This window comes from Manacus vitellinus, unplaced genomic scaffold (genome assembly GCF_001715985.3).
Source record: "Manacus vitellinus isolate BGI_N305 unplaced genomic scaffold, ASM171598v3 scaffold_112_pilon, whole genome shotgun sequence".
NCBI classification, from domain to species: domain Eukaryota; kingdom Metazoa; phylum Chordata; class Aves; order Passeriformes; family Pipridae; genus Manacus; species Manacus vitellinus.
In genome coordinates this window covers 317378-334652 of record NW_021938853.1, presented here as the reverse complement: position 1 = coordinate 334652, position 17275 = coordinate 317378, and the positions used below count along the sequence as shown (strand labels likewise).

The 17275-nt window shown below is 42.4% G+C and overlaps 2 protein-coding genes across 2 annotated transcripts in view; one reads left to right on the top strand and one right to left on the bottom strand.

The window, feature by feature from the left end:
* Positions 1–2: 2 nt before the first annotated feature.
* The window catches only part of CCDC158 (coiled-coil domain containing 158), a 28003-nt gene continuing 10730 nt past the window's right edge, over positions 3–17275 (top strand). The window contains 18 exon segments of the mRNA XM_029965640.1: positions 3–10; positions 627–722; positions 953–1280; positions 1614–1689; positions 2494–2510; positions 2847–2962; positions 3605–3803; positions 4219–4701; positions 5139–5328; positions 6017–6169; positions 6290–6402; positions 6787–6945; positions 7569–7621; positions 7623–7647; positions 8143–8262; positions 9605–9747; positions 13266–13486; positions 14464–14557. Of these exon segments, the coding sequence (XP_029821500.1) occupies positions 3–10; positions 627–722; positions 953–1280; positions 1614–1689; positions 2494–2510; positions 2847–2962; positions 3605–3803; positions 4219–4701; positions 5139–5328; positions 6017–6169; positions 6290–6402; positions 6787–6945; positions 7569–7621; positions 7623–7647; positions 8143–8262; positions 9605–9747; positions 13266–13455 (2469 nt within the window). The 3' untranslated portion in view covers positions 13456–13486; positions 14464–14557.
* Positions 16089–17272, bottom strand: STBD1 (starch binding domain 1; the record flags this gene model as incomplete). The annotated part of the gene is made up of 1 exon (XM_029965639.1): positions 16089–17272. A coding segment is annotated over one exon (699 nt), but the record flags the coding sequence as incomplete, so codon positions are not given.

The window sequence follows — 17275 nt, the reverse complement described above, 5'->3', positions numbered from 1 at the left end:
ATATGCAGTTGTATGTCTAATATTTGAAAGTTTCCCTTACAGAAGGGCCGTTGATGAGTTTGAAAATTAATGGCCAGCTGAGAACAGGGATGGTGTTTTTCTCTAAAGCTTTGATTTACTGATTCACTCAGACTGATGAATCAGACTGAAGTGTCACCTCACCACTGTGCTTATTACACCAGTGTGCAGTACTAGATACACAGGAAAATGGTCAGGAAAAAGTGGTATTTTTGCATCTGAATCTCCTAATCTGTTTTTATCAGTAATGTTATAGAATGAAAACCCAGTTTTTTCAGGATGTGCTAATATGAAGGCAGGGATGTTTTCATGTGCTGTTCTGCAGGGAGGTGCTGGAAAGACAAGAGAGACTCCAAAACTCCATGAAGAAACCACCAGAGGCCCGGTGGAATCAGTGATGGATTCTTAGTGTCACAAGAAATCTTTACCAAGGGACAATATGCCCAGTGTGGGTAAGCATTAAACAGATTTCAGAACAAATTTTGGGAGTAATTTACTGTAAACATTGCAGACTGTTATGTAATTTAGAAGGGTCCTGTTTGAGCAGCCTCTTTTATTTTGATTATGTATTCAATATTTTAATTTGTTGGGGTTTTTTTCTCCTTTAGACCACTGAGCTATGTGAGCAACAGCAAATCCATCTAAGTCCTGCAGAGCAAACTGATGGAAGTGCAGTTGGAAAGGGATGCCCTTCTGGATACTAGGTATGAAGGCCAAGGCAGATTTGTATTATGGAGAGTGTCTGGGCTTTGAGAAGCACACAGGGAGAAACTTCCCTTCAGGAATAAGACTGTAGCATCTTGGTTTAGAAAACAACTTGTTATTTACTTGTAAAAACCAGCAGTTAAGCAACAGAAGTTCTACACCTATTAGGATAAAAATCCATGTGAATCCTGCTTTCTAATTTTTTTTTTTTTTTGGTTTCCAAATTCAGACAAAAGGAATTGCAGAGCCAAGAGAATGAAAAATTACAGCTGAAAAATGCTATTTGAGAGCTGGAAGCTACCAACCAGCTGCAGGAGGAGATGCTGAGGGAGGCTGAGAGCCAAACTGAGCATCTGAAAAAGATGGTCCACGGCCACAAGGAAGTACTTCTGGAATTACAGGGCATCCTAATGGACTACAAAGACAGCAGAGGCAGGAAACTCTGTGAGCACAAGAATATTACCAGCCTGCTCCTCCACAGCCTGAGCACAGCAACTGTCAATGTCCTGAGAGATTTAGACTCAGAGGTGTCATACCTCAAACAAAAGGTTGTCCTGGTATGTGAAGGAAGTGCTGATTTTCCTCCCCAAACTCAGTTTTCTGGGTTTTAGGAAATATTTTTGAGAACTCCACGAGTTCCCTCCTAACCTGGCCTAAGGAAAGGGTTATGGCATGAAGAGGTGCAAATGCCACTGTGCAGTTCAGGTGGCAGGTGCTGGTACTCCAGCACTGATCCCAACTGGAAATTGGGTTTATTGCTGGCACTTATCCCGTGTCGTGCCCGTTTCCACAGCTCAGGGTGAAAGAAAAAGGAAGCAAATTCCACTTTACAAGCTGTTGTTCACACTGCCTTTTCTTTAGGGGTTTGCAGTGTCATCTGTCCACGACAGGTGGAAGAACTTCAGTCACTGAAAAAAAAGGTTCACAGACCCAAAAAGAACTTCTGCTTCAGCAACATCAAATTAGGTACCTGTTCTCTGTTTTTTTGTTCATAGAACATAAATAGAAGTTTTTTCACAAGTTCCACAGATGATTCCTTGATGATGATGATGGTATTTGGGGTGAGGTGACTAGGGGGTAGCAAGCAATGTTTTTGTTCTAATAATTGCTCCATCCAGATATTTATTTGCTCATGACTTTCTGCTGCTTTTTCCTTCCATGCTGACAATTTCCTGGTTTATTCATTGCCTCAAAAATACTATTTTGGAAGAGTCTCTACACCTTACTTTTCTAAGTGTGATTGGTAACTTAGTTGGATGTGTAGAATTTGTTGGAACAGCAGTTCCACTGTTAAAATAAAAGATTAAAAATAATAATTTTGGTGATTAAGTTGGCTTTTTTTGTGGCTGACAAAGCACTTAGAGCTTTGTCCTTCCTTGTTTGAGAGGTCCAAATTTGCCCTGCTCTCCCTCTCCCCAGGAGTTATACAGTAGCCTCTTCAAAATAACAGTCGATACTTAATAGCAGAACATCAAAATTATTACATTGCCCAGTACTGAGAGAAGTTACTGTTTGCCAAGATGAAAATTAGTAACCAGTATTATCTTTTTGGAAGAGGAGGGAGCAGCTAAGAAGTGAGCATGAGCAGGAGGTGGCAGCACTGGCTGGTAAAGCTGACAGTGCCTGCAGCTTGCAAAGAGCCCCCGAAACCTGGTGGAGAGGGATCATTCAGTCTGTTTTTTTATTATAGTGTACAAAATGTTAGAAGCAGCCTTAATTTGGGAGAAGGGTTATGCTGCTCATACTTTCCACTTGCTGCTTCACTCATAGTGAAGGAATATCCCTCTGTGGAAAAAGGTCTTTTTTTTTTTTTTAAAGTGCTTCTTTGCCCATTCCATTAAGGGCTTATGGTGTAGGTAAGGAATTTCTGAGGAGCTGTGGATCAAGGTAGAAGCCAAATTACTCTCCAGAATCATAACTAACTCTGAAATGACATTGAGCTTAATCACTGAAAGAAGACAACACAATTCTGATTACACTCAGGGAATAACTCTGCTGTGCCAAAAAAAGGATGTTTGGACTTGTTTAAAGTAGAACCTAACAGAAAACTAGAATAAATCCGATGTACTGCTTAAAATAGAATACATTAAGATAATTCTTAATGAATATTTGTCTTTTTCTAGGTCAGAGACCTTGAGAAGCAGTTGTACCTTGCTCATTCTGAGCCAGCAGAAGCTCACACAGAACAGGATCAATGTGACCAAGAATCTGGAAATCTGAGGGACCAGACTCATCAATTGTTGGTAAAAACAAGTGATAGTACTGAAAGAAATCTTACTTTATAAAAGCCTGTCCTTACTGCTGGTGTTCATGTTTGCATCTTGCTTGTTTCCCCTTATAATTAAATTTGAGAATTATTTTTAACTAGAAATTTGAATTAGATGTGAAAAGCCCAGAGGCCTTTTCCATTAGCAATGCAGGACATCCAGAATTAAGATTAACTTTGTCCCAAATTAAAAAATCACAGAATCCTAGGCAAAGCACATTAAAGATGCTGAGCAACCTTCCCTTTAACCTCAGAGTTACTGCTTTGCTGGTTTGCATTTGGTGTTGACATGGCATCATTTTCTTTCCTTTTGTGGCTTATACTGATTTGGGGATAGATACAAATGACATGAAAGACTTCAGCATTGAGGTGTTGCATGCTTCAAAATAATTACAGCAGCAATATATATGCAGTTGAAAGGAAATATATAAATTTGAAAGGAAAAGTGGAGGAGATGTTAGACTCGTTTAGCCAACCTTTCTCCTTCTGCCAAGTGGAAACCCCTGCAGCAGTTCCTATTCCAATGTGTAACTGGGCCACTGAATGCTGCTAATGTTAAGAGACCAAAATGATCCTAAATGTGTTTAGGAGGGAGATGACTTTGATTTCTCATAGATTAAGTTTCATAAAAAAAGAGATAGAACTAAGCCTGGGAAAAGAACAGAACAAGCGATTTTGGGATCAGAACACAGACAACAGCATCACTGTGGACCAGCTCAGGAGACAGCTGGACAACAAAAACCAGCAGCTGCAGAGCATGGAAGAGGCAGTGAAGGAAATGAGGATGGAGTGTCTCAGACAAATGGAGTGCCAGGTTGGTGATTTTGGCTATAAACCTCCAAAAGGACATTCTGCAAACTTCCAGTAAGTTTGGTGCTGCCAGACATATCAAACAAGCTGTTGAAGGTGGTATTCTGGGTAGTGAGCATGTCTGCAAGAGTGGTTAGTAAATTAAGGGCCTCTGTGGTGCTTTACTTCATGAGATATTTAATGAAAATATAATGAAGTTTGTGTTTATAACCCGGTGCCATGTCAGAATTCCTTCTGACAAAGGTGATTCTTAGACGCTCACTTGACATTCATTCCCCTTTTCTCCAGACTTCAGCCCCTCCAAAATGAGCTGTAATGAGACAACCTGCTTTGCATTACGAGTAAAGATGAACTATAGGACATTCTAAAGGTAGAAATAACCAAATCTCTTGGTTGATCCTGGTATTATTATTCTTCAGATGGCTGTAATTAAGGAAAAAAATGAAAGCGTTGGAAGAATCTCCTCTTTGAGTGTCCAGCTGGAGGCAACCAAGGAAACACTCCATAAAGTTGGAGATGATCTTGCAGCCAAACAGATGAATTTGGAGGCTGCTGGGAAAACAGTGTCAGATCTGGCAGCCTGTCTGCAGGAGAAGGAGAGAGCCCTTGGGGTTACCAGCCAGGAACTGAAGGAGCTGCATTCCCAGCTTGGCAGCAGGCTGCAGGAGCTCCAGCATCTAAAGAATGAAGAGGGCTGCTTACACAAGGGGCAGTCGGAGTGTGAGACACTGAAACTGCAGGTGTTGGAGTAGGAAAGGATCAGTGAGATCTTCCAAAAGCAAACTGATAACATGACCCAGATCATGGGCCAGCACGGTCGGGCTGCTGGAGCAATGGAAGTTGAGAAATCCCAGCTTAGACAAGAAATAAATGACTGGAAACTCAGAGTAGAAGAGCTCAAGGTGTGCAAACGGTGCTGTATTTATGTCTCTTTAAGACAATATGGGTTTTCTGTTTTTAAATCTCTACCTTAATGGGCTGATACTGTGGTTTTGGAGAAGGTATCTGGAATCTTAATAGCACTAAGTTAATGGGCAGAGAGGAAAAATATGATCAATATGAGGAGGGGGTTGAGCATTGGGAATGAACTGCTGCAAGATGGAAATCATTTTCATATCCTACACTGGCGAGGTGTAACATGCTGTAAAACCATCACATCCAATTCTGTTGCCCCCTTTTTTGCCTGCATTAGCAATTTTCACACAAGTGATCTCTCTGTTTTGCTCTGTTTTAATTTCTTGCCCCAAAGTGAGATTTAAAGTAGTGGTGTCTACGCATCTTTGTGGTTATTTTATGTAATTATGTAGAGTACACATACTGTTGTTTCTTACTTAAGCAGGTTGCAAAGGATGAGAAAGAAGCCAGAATACGTGAGGTGGAGGCCAGACTGAGCGAGCTGGAGCTGGAAAAGGTTCAGCTGGTTAACACATGCACAGAGAGGCTCCAGGCACTTAAAGATGTGAAACAGGAAAAAGATCAGCTCACGGATGAACTCCAGGCTGGTAGGAGCAACCTAGCTGGCCTTGCAGGTAGGGAGCCCCAGCTCAGCTCCCACGGCTGCTAATTTGGGCTGGTGTTAAAAATAAAAGAGCAGCTTGCTCCCTGAATCCAAATATGGCTGCTGGTAGAGCAGGAGATTTCCTGCCAGCATGGGATGGTCGGGTTCCTTCAGGGAGCTGTGTCATGGCGTGGGATTCTGGCACAGGAGGGTGGGAATACAATCTTTGTGGCCCATCTCAGTACCCTGAGCAAAAATACTTAAAACTGCCTGGCTCCAGAGATGAAAAAAACAGATCTAGTAAATCACAGAATGGGAACTTGACCTCTGTTTCCTGATTGTTATTTAAGAGCAGTAGTGGATCCCTTTAACCTTCTGTGGTCAAATTACAGGGAAACTTTGTTTTGTTGTACGTGTGCTAAAACATTATTAAAAGTGGCTGCTCTAACTTGACTATTTTCACAACTAATACACCTTTTGGCTGGACCCAAAGCAACCACCAAAATTCACGTAGATTCTCAGTTAAATCTGCTTTGCAGCTGGACAGATGCCACTGGTCACATGCTTTGCTCTCTGCACACTCCCATACCCTCAGAAAATATCCAAAAGCACTTCTTTTATCACAAGTTGGCAGCAGATCAGTAATCTAAGTCTAGAAGAATGATTTTTTATTTTTTTTTTTGTCACTCCTAATTTCAGTCTTTCCTGACTCTCACCAGAGGCATTTGAAGATTTGGAGAGGGATTACCAGGATAAAATCGAGGAGATGCAAGATACTGCAAACAGACTGAAAATGCAGCTGAAATCTGCCCAAGCTGAAGTGAAAGAGGCCAGGACTGCTCTAAATACTATGGAGGGATCTGCTGGCAACGGTAGCTATGGGTTGAACTTCCCAAAAATTACACAAGTTTGTCTTGTTAACAAGAGAACTTCTGTAAGTTTTACAGTCATAATCACAGTTGTTCATCAAGAATTAACCTTGTGTTTTACAGCTCTGGAAGTTGCAGTGAGAATGCAGAAGCAGATCACAGCCAAGAGAGGGCAGATAGATGCACTGCAGAGCAAGATTAGATTCTTGGAAGAGGCAATGGCTAACGCAGCTGAGGTCAGAAGAGCTCCCTGTAAAAGCATTTAACAGGATTTAGGGCAATTTGTCTTGGGAGAAATGCATGGCCAAAAGCACAGCTGGCCCAAAAGAAGGACCAAAAATAATTTTACTTGTTTTCTGTGACAAAGAAATCATTCAGTTACCAACAGCTGTAGTTTACTTCTTCACTGGCTTTGGGTCCTGTGGATACTGAAGCTTCAAATTCCAGTTTCAAAAGGGATCTGAAATCTGAGATGTTGTTTCACCAAGATTCACCAAGTTGCACTTTTCCTTATATTCCTTACAAGACCTATCTTCTTGTTGCAAAACCTCAGTTTTCTGCAATGTGCAATGACTGAGCTTCTCAAAGGGTTAATTCAGATTCTCCCATCTTAAATTCAGGAAAAGCATTACCTCAGAGAAGAAAACTGTAAACTAAGTGAAAAATTGAGCTGTATTAGAGCAGAAAATATCAGGATTGCTAGAGAACTGGACATCCTGAGAGCACAAGACAAACAACTGAAAGAAAGACTATCTAAGATGGAGACAGCCCTTGATAAGGTAATTCAAGGTAACTTTGAGTTCAGGGGCACTTCTGGATGTTTTCCTCTACTGTCACCTGGGAAGAGAAAGGTTATATTTAATAAGTTCTTTTCACATGTGCTGGAAGATCCTTATCTGAAGAGATATCTCTGTTTTTTTTTTTCTATAAAGAAGAGCCCTTTCAGGATGGTAACTTTTCAGGATGTACATTTCTACATAAGGTGTCATTTTCAAATTGCTTTAAATAAAAAATGATAAAATAATTATGATACCTCCTCCCAAGTGTGAAATATCTTTCTTTAAGTGCTTGTCACTGGAAACTTACCTTTCTTGTGTGTATAGATAGTCTCACCCCTTTTCACAGTAAACTTTTTAAGGAAGAAAAAGTATATATAACTTAACAAAGACAGGAACCAAGTTCTCAGCCACCCCTTTTAGAAGCTTGAATATAGTTTTGCCTCATTAGCACTGCTGAATTTTCTAATCCCAGAGGTGTCCAGTAGGTCTGGGCCCGGCCTTGACAGGATTATGTCCCTTTAATAACAACATCTGTGTGTGCAGCTTGTTGAGAGAACAGGTAAGACTGTAACCCCCAGAAAGTTAGCACCACTAATTTGTGGCTCTTCTGTGCTCTCTTCCAGGCATCCATGCAATTTGCAGAGTGTCAGGGCATAATCCTGTGTCAGGAGCAGGAGGCTGCAGCACACTCTGGATGTCAAAGTGAGTGTGTTCCTGAGAAACATGGTCCTAATGTTAAATGCTTTTGCTTTGGGTCTGAACTTCAGGTTTAACTCTGTTTGTTGTGAACAGCTCTGAACTGTTCACGCTCTGAAACCTTTTTTTACATGGAATTCCTCATTGCTGCACGCGTCACGTCCACAAATTCAGGTTTTTGAAGTGCTGTTTACAATAAGGGCAATGAAAACATAGCTTTGGTCCAATCTCTGACTTTACTTTTGAGATGAATAGAGGGTATTATTTACTTTTACCTTATTTATAACCATGGGCTATTCAGGCTGCAGTGAGACTGTTGCTATGAATGAACAGTACGTGGAGAACAGTCCTTTTGTCGTAAGAAACTATCATTCATTTTAGTGACCCCCCCCAGCTGCTAGTTTTGAGGGAGAAACAAGATGCTACATTCAAAGTATGAATACAAAAAGTGCTTCAGAGGAAGAATGACCAAGGTGGGGAACCTCTGTTGTTTTTCCACAGGAGCTGCAGGGCCCAGGCTACTCATCAGCTTCTGCCTCAGGAAAGCTTCAGCATGTTGTGCCTCTGTCCCACCTGCACCCTGCTGTCCTGCCACCTTCCCTGGCCAGCCCTGCCCCTCAGGTGAGCACCTGCCTCAGGATGGGAACCTGCACAGGAAACCAGCATGTTCCAAAGAGTAAAAATATCATGGAATTTCTAAGTGGGAGAGCATCGGGTCGCAGTGTCCAAGAGCCAATTCTTAACAGCACAGATGAAATCATTTTCTGTAGCTTCTTATATGTCATGGCCTTTCAGGTCGATTTTTTTTGTGTAGAAACCAACCAGACAGTTAAAAAACCCTGTAGATTGTGGTAGGAGTTTATTTTATCTCTATCACCAATAACACTTATAAACTATTTACATTGGTTTTCACTCTTTTTCTTTGCTAGTACTCTACTTGCTGTAAATCACTTACATTTGACAGTGAAAATAGACTTCTACATAGTTCTTGATAAATTTAATCATCTGATTGATGTTTAAATCTTTCTCCACTCTGGCCTTCACTGCTTTTGACTAGTTTTATCCACATCCTTGTCCTTCCTTTTGGTTTTGTACATCTGCATTTAGATTTAAATTAAATTCTTGTGGTGTTCTGATTTGTCGTTACAGAAAACATCATCTTATACAAAAAAAAAATCTTTTGGAGTTTTTGTATATAGATTTTTGTAAAAATCTCCAGAAGGGACCTGATGTGTCTTCAGCAGGTGTTTTCTTTAATTTTTGCCTCAGAATCTGCAGGAGACTACAAGTTAGTACAGATATTTTTCAGTAGTATTTTCTGGTTTACTTTCTGATGTGGTGGCAAACATTTACATCAAGGAACAAAGGACAGTGGCTTCTGCAAAATCCCTGCAGCATCAGGCACTCCTACTCTCTTTTCTTTGAGTTAATCAATTTATACTTCTCAGGATAAAGAGGGAAAAAGGAGTGATTTTTAATGCAGTACCATGGCGAGGACATAACAGGTTGCAGAAGAACTTGAATTCAAGTCTGCTTTAATCTTCTTGGTTCCTGCATCATTAGTTACTGTACAAAAGGAAGCAGCTCCAACCCTTGAGACAGACATGGATGATAGTCTGGTTCCTTAGCTGGAATGTGGGAATGGTTGGTTTGGTCTGACCCAGTATCACTTTGACTCCTTGTGAAGCTGAGGGTTTGTTCTCCACAAAAGCCCTGATGAAACCAGTGTGTTCCCATTGAAAATTACTTTTTTTTTCCCCAATGAAAATAGGGTAGCAAAATGTTTGCAGCCAGTTCCATCCCCAAGTGGAGCAAAGGTCAGTGGGAGCAGTGCTTTGAACTTACAAAGTGCTGAGTAGTCTGAAAAATCCAGTTTTTACAGAAGGAAAGGGTTCTTTGAGCCAGGCCTTTGCCTCAAGTGTTGATCAGTAAAATGAGGATAATCTTGCACTTCATCTCTTAGGTGGCTGTGACAATAAAGGGGTTTCTGTCTGCAGACAGCTCAGCTGTTACAGGAATGAGTGCCTGGAAAACACCCTCATCTGCTCCTCTCTCTGTCTTCAGCACTGTGTCTGTGTCCTGTACAGCAATACCTGGGGTCACAGGGTAAAAGGAGAAAACAAGAGTAGAGGGGGTGAAACAAAAGTAAAACATGTGCCTCTGGATGAGTAGAGCTAAGAACTGACAATCAGAGTGCCTTTGTAAATACTTTATAACTGAATGGTTTTATTTCAGGTGCCTTCCAAGCTTGGACATTTTGAAGGAAGAACCACTGCAGGATCTAAAGAGGATTGTTCAAGGATTAACAGGCTCAGACAGTGACATTCCCTCCGTGGATCTCAGTGGCAATGGTGGGAGAAAACCACCTTTAGCAACCATGAGCAATGCAGTGTAAGAGTAAGAGCTTTATTTCTGTTGTGTGCTGTGTACTTGTAGTGCCCTCTAAAACTGGGATCTGGCTCTTCACGTGCCTCAGGAGCACCATAGGATGTCTTTTTACAAGAAAGTTGGGTTTACACATAAGCTTGAGAGAATCTGGAAACTTCCAAAGCTTCTCTTGTTTGCCAGGTTCCTCAGATGCTTCAGGTGGTAGGGAAATAGGAGGTGACTACACCATTTGCCTTTAGTGCTTGCTTTTTGGTGTTTTACCTTTTATTTTGGTTTAGAACTCCTTTCTTCTTGTCCTGCCTTATGTAAATATCCCCTCTCTCATTGCTGAAGCAGGCAGTTATTTTTTTTTACCAAACACACGAAGTTGAAAAATCAATACAGCACATACAACACACTTTTCTAATCCAGAACGTGAGGATACTTCACAAAGAAAAATAGAATTCATGGATTTTGACTAGATTTGACTAAATCTAAACTGCAGCTGGAAAGGCTGCTATTGCAAGCATGGTGGAAAAGGATATTTTAGGACAGTGAGAAGTGCTTTCACTTAGCTGAGTAACCTGCTTCTTGCAGTATTCATTTGAGATTCGGTTTCTAAGGCTCATTTAACACAGCCTCAGTCCTGAGCTTGTTTGTGTTGCTTTATTCATAATGCTAAAAGCTTCCTGGGAATTACAAAACAAAGCTGTGGTGTTGCTTTCATCCCCCTAAGAAAGAGCTCTGAAAGTTACTTACCTTGTTTGCTTTTGATTTTCATGTATATAAGACCTGGAGAGTCCATGTGAGAGCTCCACATTCTCGCCATGGAGCCTGGCCAGCATGGCCAAAACTTAGCATAATCCTTCCAGAATGCAAGTTTTGCCTTCATTTTGCTTTTAGGGATCCTTCCTGCTCACACCCTGCAGATCTTCAGTCCCAAGATGTTTCCCTGACCTTTACATCCCTGGGTAAGATCTCGCTGGCTGCATTTGTGTCATATTGATGTCAAAGTGGAACTTCACAGAACAGTACCAAAAAATATAGTTCCAATACAGTGTATTTTCTTGGGACATGTTACAAAGTTTCTATTGCACTTACTGTGCAAAATTGCAAAATCTGTATCTTGCTGCAAAGCATCTCCTGGGAGGCTGGTACCAGCACACCCAAAATGGATAACTGCCATGTTAGTCTTGCATAATTTTAGCATACATAATATTGTCATATTCTTGGAGCCTAAATTTAGGCTCTTGAATTCTGCATTCAGGTATTGGGATATGGATGTGCTTTTGAGAGGTATCAGCTCATTGCAGAAGCTGTTGATTTCCTTCCAAGTACTGGGTGGTCAGAACCTTTTCAACTGTGGTGATGTGGATTTAAGTGACCTAAACAGAAATATAAGGATGTGGCTTTGAGCAGCAGGGTTTGAAGATACAAATCTTAGCCACCTTCTGGGTTTTTTACCCTTAGATTACCCATTCTGTTAAAACTGCCTGCAGACACTGATATATTTTATTGTTCTCTATTAAAATTTGAGCCACTGTGCTTCAGAGATAGGCTGGCATCCCTCTGTTTATTGTGAGGAGCAACTACTATGGGTACTCTTTTTATATACCTGAGTATTAAAGGAAATCTCTTGGGTATTTACTCTCAGCCTTCTAGCAAAACCAACTGCAACATCCAGAGATTTTTCCTGGCATCCAAAATAGCTTCAAGGAGTGGGTATTTTTATGTGGAAGCCTTGAGAAGTAGTTGAGCGAGGGGAGTTTGTAATGAGACCCAAGTCAGGACAGGGAGTCTTGGGTTGTGAGCAGCTGTAATATTCCCATCAGGCTGTGTGCTCACTGCTCTTTGCTTGGATATCTCCTAGGAATTGCATCCATCTGCTCAGCAGCTCGTTGTTACACATCCTCCCCCAGGAAAGCTCTCGGGAGGAGAGAGACAGAGCAAAATCTCCAGTGCCCTTGCTGTTAACTACCCTACCTGAGGACCTTGGCTCCAGTGCCTCACCAGGACACAGACCATCCACAAGGAATGCTGGCTCTCCAGGGGGTGCAGCCACAGCCCCCCAAATAGGTACATCCTGTCCTGTTTCCTGATCCAACAGCTTGGCTACCAGTGCCTTTCCTTCTCCCAGTTCTCTTCAAGGAGTTTGATTCTGTGATAAATGAATTGTGAGCAAAATGTAGCAGCTAATTAATGTATTAGACAAAGAGGAGATAAATTCCACACACCACTAAATTTAAGGCCTTGTAAATCGCTTTATTCGGGAAGAAATAAGACTGTAGGAATTCCTGACATCAATAATTGCGTAGTTGTGGTGGTTCCTGTAACACATTTAGTAAAGTTCTGGGTCTGACTGAAAATACTGGTATAAATTTTATTTTCTATGAACTCTGATTTAAATGGAATGTTTAGATAATTGATGTTGGCCTTTTTTATTATTATTATTATTGATGAATAATTTTTTTTCCTAGCTTCTCAGCCCATGGAAAATAGCGAGCACACACCAAGGGGGCTACAGAACAAGATGCAAAGCCTGGAAGACCTGGTGGAATTGTTACAGATAAAAAAACCAAAGTGCCAGAATTTACCAAAAATATTCCTATTTTGTTGAAGAAACCCACACTCTCCAAAAAGTCTTTTTGGTACCTGCCAAAGCACTTTCACATCTTTTACTAGCACACACAGGTTTTACTACCAGTCCCCACTTCTCCATTATCCTGCTTCTAGGAGATTAATCAGATTAACTCCACAGCACCCCTTAACTCTAATAAGCTTCAGGGTCCTTGACATGTCAAACGTGGCAGCTGCTCAGGGGTGTCCTCGTGGGCTGTCATGTCCAGTTAAGGGAAATTTTTAACAGGCTGATGATGCAAGATCCCCTTGACTCCAAAAACATAGTGTTCTGTGAGCTCCTGAGATGGCAGGATGCCAGAGTGAGATGGCACTTCTTCTCTGGGCAGTTTTTATTATTGCATATCCCAGTTGTTTTCCCTTTGCCCTTTTAAGTCTTGTTGTGTAGATTTGGGAAGTTATCATTCCCCTACATCATCGAGTGCATATGTGTCAGGGACATACAAGTGACCTGATGTAGGTAAAACTCATCAAGTTATTTATTATTTATTTATTTATTAAAGTCAAAGGTGAGTGTTCTCATTTTTATTCCTTGCCATGCATTTAATATCCTGAGTGGTTTTGTCTATATTCACATACAGAATTGCAAACTAAAGCTGCTTTTGTAAGGGCTTGATAAGTACAGCAGAATGTGTGGGAGGATATCTGGAAGCTTCAGGTGCCTGTACCTCAGGCCTCGATCTTTTGAACATCAGGTGGTGTTCAGCTAATCTGTTCTTGCTGCTATTTTCAGCCACGTCACCAGTGATCAGAACTCAGGAGGTGAAGACAAAGAAATCCAAGGAAAAGGAGAAAAAGCTCTCAAAGTGAAGATGCCATATATGTCAGTGATTGCTTTCATGTAGGTACCTTGTGTTTAAAGTATATTATATTTTTTAAAGGTAAATCATAAAAGTTCTTCCAGTTTTTTAAGTCTTATTTATAGTTTTTACTTTTAAGTGAGCAAGAAGTACGGAGGAGTAGAAATACATGCAAGTAAATAAAAAAACCTGGCCTTGAACAGTTCCGGGGATGGGGCAGCCACATCTTCTCTGTGCCAGGACCTCACCACCCTCACAGGGAAAGATTTCTACTGTATATCTACCTTAAATTCTCCCTCTTTCAGTTTGAATTTCATCCTATACCATGACACCTCTAAGCAGAATGGTCTCATCAAGTTTTAGTTGGAATCTTGTATGGGGAGAAGAAATTAGTTTGAGTTGTTCCTAAGCTGTCCTCAGTTATTGTTGACAGTATTTTAATCTGGGCGATTTTTTTTATATTTTCTAACTATTTTTCCACTGTTTCTGATCCTTTTTGTAACAGTGTTGCAAGCTTAGTCAAAATATTAATAAAGGCATCTCCTCTTTCCTAGAAATCATTTGCAATGAAAATGAAAGGATCATTTTAGATGGCTTGTGTATCACAGTCCGGACTTGCCATACATATTGGACAAATCTACCCAGATTTTCCTAAGAAGAGGGTCAGGTGTAGAGAATAAGAGCCCCAGCAGGTTGGGAAAGGTCACAAGTCTCAGTTTGGTTCAAGGAGCCAAGCTAAAAAGAGTTTCAGAAGCTGCAGCCCTGTGCCAAGGGCAGGGAGCAGGTGGGGAGGTCAGAGGGCCAGAGCAAAGGAAGGGACATCTGCCAAGCAAAAAGGCAGCTTAACATCCTTTTGCTGGAACCCAGCAGAGTTGGGAACAGGTCTGGGCTTCCTCCCTGCCACCAGCAGCAGGCAAACAATTGGCCTGGGGAGGCAGCAGGCTGGGAGAATCTCAGAGCAGCTGCACGTCCTGGAGTCTGCAGCCCTAACAGCACTTTGTTATTCCATGTCACATAGGTGGATGGCATAGGAGGACACCCCAGATGACAGCCAGACAGCCCCTAAGAGAGAAAACCCAATACCAGGCTAATCTGTGGAGAGACTCCAAACAGTAAGTTTAACTGCCAGAGAGAATGTGGGATGGGCATGGGTTTTGCAAAGCAAACAAGCTGCCAGGCAGGTTTCTGCAGGAGACTTTGAACTGGTTTATGCCCAGTCCCCTCAGGCTGCCTGCACAGCACCCAGCTGCAGCATTCAGCATCTGCACACCAAACTACTTCACAGGCAGGAGCAGATTGTTAAAAGTAATCAAATTGCCTGATTTGTCACAAGTTTGTTGTCAGGGCTCCGTGGTTGCAGGCTTTGATAAGCTGTGAGCGAGACAGTTTATTATTTGCTTGGAGATCTCCTGAGGCTGTTAGATCCACACAGGAATGACAACAACTAGTTGTTTCTCACATGTAGCTGCACCAGTCTCACAGCCAGGACATTGTATTAGACAGGTATTAGCTGTTCCAGCATCATTATTTTTATGCAGCAAGGCAACTTTGTTTCAATCTACCTTGATGCTTGAGTGAATATATTGTTCAATAATGAGAAAACACCTCTGTGAACTTGGAGATAATACTAATCAGCTCCTCCAGAAACACTGAAATCCAGACTTCTTTCCTTCACCACACCAATAATATTTAATTTACATAGCATAGGCCCTGCTGGGCAAGCAGTGATGTGAATGGCATAATAATTTAGAGGTGGTAGCAAAAGTTCAGTGCAGGTCTTTGTAGAAACCTCACTTGATCTTTCAGCAAGATGATACAGTCTTGAGGACTGTGAGTTGTCTGTGGGATCAAAGCACAGGGTGTTTATTAAAAGAAATAAGTTTCTCTAAATTTGAGAGACATCTCAGAGTTCATCTCTGACATGTTCATCACTGCATTAGAGAATCTATTCCAGTGCAGGTTAAGTGGCTTTCTAGTGAATAACTTAATCTAATAGAATAGTTAATCTCCTCAGACAAGCCTCAGATGTGTGTATAAATATGCTCAAACGGCAGCAGCAGCGCACTTGACTTCGGTGATTTCAAAGATCAGCTTCTGTTTCAGCTGTACATCTGTGTATCAGGGATATTGTCAACTTCAGATTATTGCTAGAAAAGCCAAGTGCAGAGAATGCAATTGAGGTCGTTTTACTTGAGGAAAGGAAAACTCAGTGTTTGTGCTGAAAAGCCTAGTCTTAAAAAAATAAACAGAAGTAAGTATTTGCTAACAATACTGTGGTATTGTTCTTCAGTAGGCAGAATATGCCACCTGACTCTATTCCAGCCAGAGCCCTATTCCCTAGCCAGCCCAACATTCCAGGGTTTTTCTAAAGCCTGCTCCCGCCCCTGACAAAGTAATTCATTAAGCCCAGACTGTCCTGTGTGACCTTCGCTCTCCCCTCAGCAGGAGACAGCCGTCTGCCAAGCCTTTCATTCGAGCCGACAGGATGGCTGGACAGTAGGAGGTAGTGGATGAACTATTTTGGGGTTCAGCTTTTGTTATTCCCAGGAGTGCTGGCCACCTTTCAGCAGTTCCCTAGCCACTTACATTTCGGGTCAAGCAGCTCACTTGGGTCAAAGTTACCAAAATGAGTCAGGTCACTGGTCAGCTGGTAACAGGCTGTCAATCCGAAAGTGTTTATTGTTTACTTAATACAGTACATAAATGAAAACACTTAGGTTGCTATTACAGTGTTGGTAACCACACTTCCCAGCACGCTTCCCAAGCCCAAGCCGTCGGTACCACCGTGCATCCCATAGCCCCACTCAAAGCAACACAAACTCAAGTCCGGGGTCCAGATTTACCTGGACAGGCAGGTGCTTGGAATGCTGCTCGTGCCTTCTAAGCCTACCTCGTATCTCTTCAGCACGTGTTTGCAGTTGATTTTTCGGGTTGCCAGATGATTTCCTAAAGGGGATGGCAGAGATCTGCTGCTCACAGGTTGGTTTAGCTGGGTTCCATACAGGATTTCCAGGGCTCTGCACTTGAGAGGGTCTCCTACTGAAGAAGGGGAGCCCCCCCTAAGGTTTAGGGGCTCGGTGACTCATCTAGGCAGGTTTGCCACTAGATCAGCAGCTTCCAACATCCCGTTAATGGTATCCCCACCACTGATGAACAATTTGATCTTCATGTTCAGTCACTAGGGTTCTATTACCGCATTCTTCCCAGCGTCTGACCTTCCCGTTCTCCACCAAGATAAATTTCCACTCCAGTCTGGTGTCTGCGGGCAGACTGATGGACTCGGACCAGAAGCCATCCTTGTCACACTTGAGGGGAACATAGCTGTGCCACTGGCCAAGACACTCGTGGTCCCCGGTGACACCGATGAGCTGAGCCTCGGAGTGTGTGATGTAGTGCACACGGAAAGCCACGTGGATGTTCTGGAACATGGGGGGCACGGCTGCAACCCTCTTGGCTTTCGAGTCCCCATCGCAGCAGTCTCCTTGTTCCCATTCCCTGCTGTCGGAGTCTTCCATGCTGCCATCCTTGCCGGCCCCCCCCTCGACCAGGTGCTCAGAAACAACTTCCCACTCTTCGTGGTCCAAGTCCCTACTCTCAGCTGGCTGACCCGGCTGCTCCTCACTTCTGTCCTTACAGTCATCCTCAGAGGCTCCTGCCAAGTTCATCACGCACCATCCGTCACTTGCCTTTCCCACCTGAGCTCGCAGTTCCCCTACCTGGCTGCCGGCCGTATCATCTGGATGCTCCCTGGCGCCGGTGGCATCCCGCTTCGGGATCAGCCGCTCCACCTCCACAGGTTCACTCGAAACTCCCCCGCTCGGGACGTGGTT